This window comes from Lathyrus oleraceus, chromosome 4 (assembly GCF_024323335.1).
Source record: "Lathyrus oleraceus cultivar Zhongwan6 chromosome 4, CAAS_Psat_ZW6_1.0, whole genome shotgun sequence".
NCBI classification, from domain to species: Eukaryota; Viridiplantae; Streptophyta; class Magnoliopsida; order Fabales; family Fabaceae; genus Lathyrus; species Lathyrus oleraceus.
Genome location: NC_066582.1, coordinates 411,151,703 through 411,155,719, shown reverse-complemented (window position 1 = coordinate 411,155,719; position 4,017 = coordinate 411,151,703). Strand labels below are relative to the sequence as shown.

The window sequence follows — 4,017 nt, the reverse complement described above, 5'->3', positions numbered from 1 at the left end:
AAAAAGAAAAGGGTTAGAGAGATGAAACCATAGAATTATCCAGGTTCGTCTTATATTGGCCTAGTCATGTCCCCTAGAGATCTTCTTGAGATTTCACTATAACATTGAGCTTTTACAGGTTATGCCCACAAATTCTTGATAGTTGATACAAGTGAATTAGGATATTCTACACATTCTTACCCCCCAAAATAAAAGAGAGTTTCTTCCACGGGATGAACTAACGAACTGGGTAAAGATTTCACTGGCTGATCTCAATAACCGAAGAAAAATTTTGAAGGCTTAATTCTATAACCAAACATAGATATTTAATTATTTTTCTTAAGAACCAAATTCAATTCTTCAAGAGTATCACACTCTTTAAAATAACAAACAATGGCATGACCAATACAATTTTTTCCTCAGAAGTAGTTTTCACTCACAAGGCAATTTTGATGAAAGAAAATATTTAAAGAGAGAGATAAATTGTAATGAATTAGGAAAACTCTAAATTATGGTGTGAAATAAAGTGAGGATAAGCCTCCTTCATATAGGAATTTTTTTGGCTCAAAATGAAAACAATTCATTGGCCGAATTAATGACCTAATCAATTAAGCTAGTCAATTAGTTGCTTCAAATAATAAATTATTATGATCCCAAAAGAAAAGTTTTGATATAGAGTCATTACCAATCATTAATAGACTGTCATAATAAATTATGGAGTTGATTAGGAATCATTTAAACAATTAGGCCAATGATCTTATTGATTAGACAGTTACAAAACATCCCATAATCAAACAGACGGTCCTCTAATCAACTGACTAAGCCTTACAAACATTTTTAAGTGGTTTTTTTATGTAATGAGAGGCTTTAAAAGTATTTTAATTATGTGTGTGTGAGTTTCCTTATCATCTTAGGAGTTACTCTTCTACATTCATAAGATTCTGGCCACTCAGGTAAACATGACCAGTAGAGCTTTCACACTTCCTTTATTTCATAATTCTAAAGCTTTCAAGTTTCTTTACTAGTGAGCCAATAAAATAAGCATTTTAATGGAACTTTTAGTGTTCTATTTGATTGGGCTTGAGATGTCTTCAATTTAATCATCATCATCAAAGAGTTGAAATGATATCACTATCGACTTCAACATTTATCAGTGTTATCGTTATCAAAACATCAGTAAGGTTGCTAACACCAAGATCATCAGCTTCATACCAGCAAACATATAAATCCATACATTCTCCTTCTGGAAATCATTTTATTGGGTCTCAATAGTTATAAAAAAATCAAAACTAAGTCTGATGGGTCAATTGAGGGCTACAAAATACGTCTTATTGCTAACAAATTCTTTCAACAATCTGGCATGGATTATGAAGAAACATTTGCTTCAACGGCCTTGATGACTACTATTCGCACACTTATTGTTGTTTTACTAGTTATTTAGTGGAATTTTTTTTAAAATGGATGTTAAAAATATGTTTTTAAATGATGGTATGCACGAGATAGTTTATATAGTACCTCTTTCAGGTGTTGCTCATAATAAAGGGGAAATGTGTAAGTTAAAGAGGGTTATATATAATTTGTAACAATCTTCACATAATTTGTTTAAGACTTTTACAACTATTATTACATCTACGAATTTCCTCTCTAGTAATCATGATTGAGATTTGTTTGTCAAGACCACCTCTGATGGTTGCATTTTAATCTTATTATATGTTGATGATATAATTATTACAACTGATGATGTTGATGGGAAATTACAATTAACCAAGCAGTTTCAGATGAAGGGTTTATGTTCTCTTTTCTATTTATTGGGGATGGAAATTCCCTACTCTCTTAAAGGTTATATTCTCTCTCAATCCAAGTATAGTTCCAACATTCTTAAACAAGCTCGCCTTTCTGATACTAGAATAACATATAGTTCTCTTGAATTAAATATGAAATATGCTCTCTATGATGGTTTTTCTCTATTATATTTCACTTTGTATTGTACTTTAGTTGGAAGCATGGCGTTTCTTACAATTACCGGACTCGATATTCCTTATATTGTTTACATCGATATACGTGAACTCAACTAAATAGTGAGACTTGAAATCTCTAGTCGATGTTTGTAGATACCATAAAACTCATAAGTTCCTTACATTGTAAATACAAGTTAAGAATTCATCAAATTTACTTGAAGTCCACCTAAGAGCTGTTTGATTATAAACATGATTTGATCTAATTGGTTTAACCAAGTGTTATACTTAGTTTGGTTTTAGTAGTTTGGTGCAAAGGAAGTTCGTTAGAAAGGTGGAAATAGAATGGTAGTATATAAACAAGTATTAATTTTATGAAGTAAAGAGAAATGTGTAAAATTCATTCTTAAAACGTGTAGAATAATATATGTTATACTCATTTTAGTTTTAGTAGTATAATGCAAAGGAAGTTCATTAGAGGTGTAGAAATAGAATGGTCGTATATAAATAAATATTAATTGTATGAAGTAAAGAGAAATGAGCAAAACGCTTTCTTAAAGTGTGTAGAATAATATATTAATGTACGTAGAAATCTCTATTAAAGTCTATAAATTGGAAGAACATATCATTTAAGAAAATAAAAAAGAGTTAAAGTATTCTCATTGTGTTTTTCTCAAATATTGTCTCCTCCTCGTTTCCTCGCAAAATCTCACTTTTACCTTCTTTCTTTTTCCAATAACTTGCGATAAGATCTAAAGATCATCACTTGTTTGAAAAAATATTCAACAAGTCTCACTCAATAATGGCTACCACTTTGGAGAGTCAAATCATCAACTCCTTCACAAAGGTTCTTATCACATAAAAATATACTTTCTACATGAGAATTAAAATCCACCTCTCATCTATTTGGGTCAATTCGGGATCAAAACGAGGGAGTATTTTTATATTTTGGGAATTTTTTTTAATGAGCAACACACTTTGTGAGAGACACACCACATACTTACCCAAAATATTAAGATAATAGTTGTGTGGATTCTCCCACTTATAAATGCTCAAGTCTCCATATTTCTAACAAATGTGAGATTTCCCAAAACTACGCACACTTGTTATTATCAACACTCACTACAAGAAAAACTCCCCCCTGCCACATGATTATCACGTGGCAAAGGTGAAAATCACTTCACTAGTCAAAAATAGCGACGTGTTGATTCACGTCGCTGGAACGCGTGTGGCAACTTTTTGTGACGTGATAAACACGTCGCTAATTTGCCAAAGGCAAATCACGTCGCAACATTGTGAATTAACTTCCTTCTGCGCTTAAACTTTGCCACGTGATATTCATGACACAACTTTGCCACATGAATATCACGTCACAACATTTGAAAATGGATGGTATGTTGCCACATGAAAATCACGTGGCAAACTACCCACGTGATTTACACTTCACAACTTAAAAACAAAATTAAAATAAAAGATAAAATATATTGTTATTATTAAATTATATTATTAATAAAAGATAAAATAATAATAAATAATAAAATATAGAATAATTAATAATTAAGTGAAATATTTTTAAATTAAAATTACACATATGAAAATGTATTATAAAAATAGCAAAGTAATTATTTATACAAAAATTAATATTTAAAACTAAATAAATATTACACATCAAATTCGTCGTCATCTTCATCGTCTTCACTTGTTCTTTGATTTTGATTTCTACTCATGGACTGCATAAATTGTCTCATTTGCTCCTCCATATCGTGTTGTCTTTTTTTCATTTCCTCTAATTCGGCCTTTAACGCCGCCTCACGCTCCGCCGTCTCTCGTCTAGCCTCTGTTAGAGCCAGTTGCCTCACCGTTTCCATCATTTCAGGTGTCAATTGTGTTGGACGGGACGTTCCTTCCCCACTTGCAACTCTATCAAATAAAGTTCTATCTTCGGTTCTGTAGTTGCCAGCCAAAGGACCAACACCAAAAAAACACCATTACGTCCCTTCCCTCCAGTGACTAAGCTCCAAATATACATATCCACGCGTGGATCAAGCGGATTAGAACCAACAGGTGTATATTGAGGATTTTC

The 4,017-nt window shown here is 31.8% G+C and overlaps 1 protein-coding gene across 1 annotated transcript; it reads left to right on the top strand.

Annotated features, from left to right (window-relative positions):
- Positions 1-1,436: 1,436 nt before the first annotated feature.
- On the top strand, positions 1,437-2,054 carry LOC127137757 (uncharacterized mitochondrial protein AtMg00810-like). The gene is made up of 2 exons (XM_051064181.1): positions 1,437-1,544; positions 1,656-2,054. The coding sequence occupies exons 1-2, from the start codon at positions 1,437-1,439 to the stop codon at positions 2,052-2,054; spliced, it is 507 nt and encodes a 168-aa protein (XP_050920138.1).
- Positions 2,055-4,017: the final 1,963 nt, after the last annotated feature.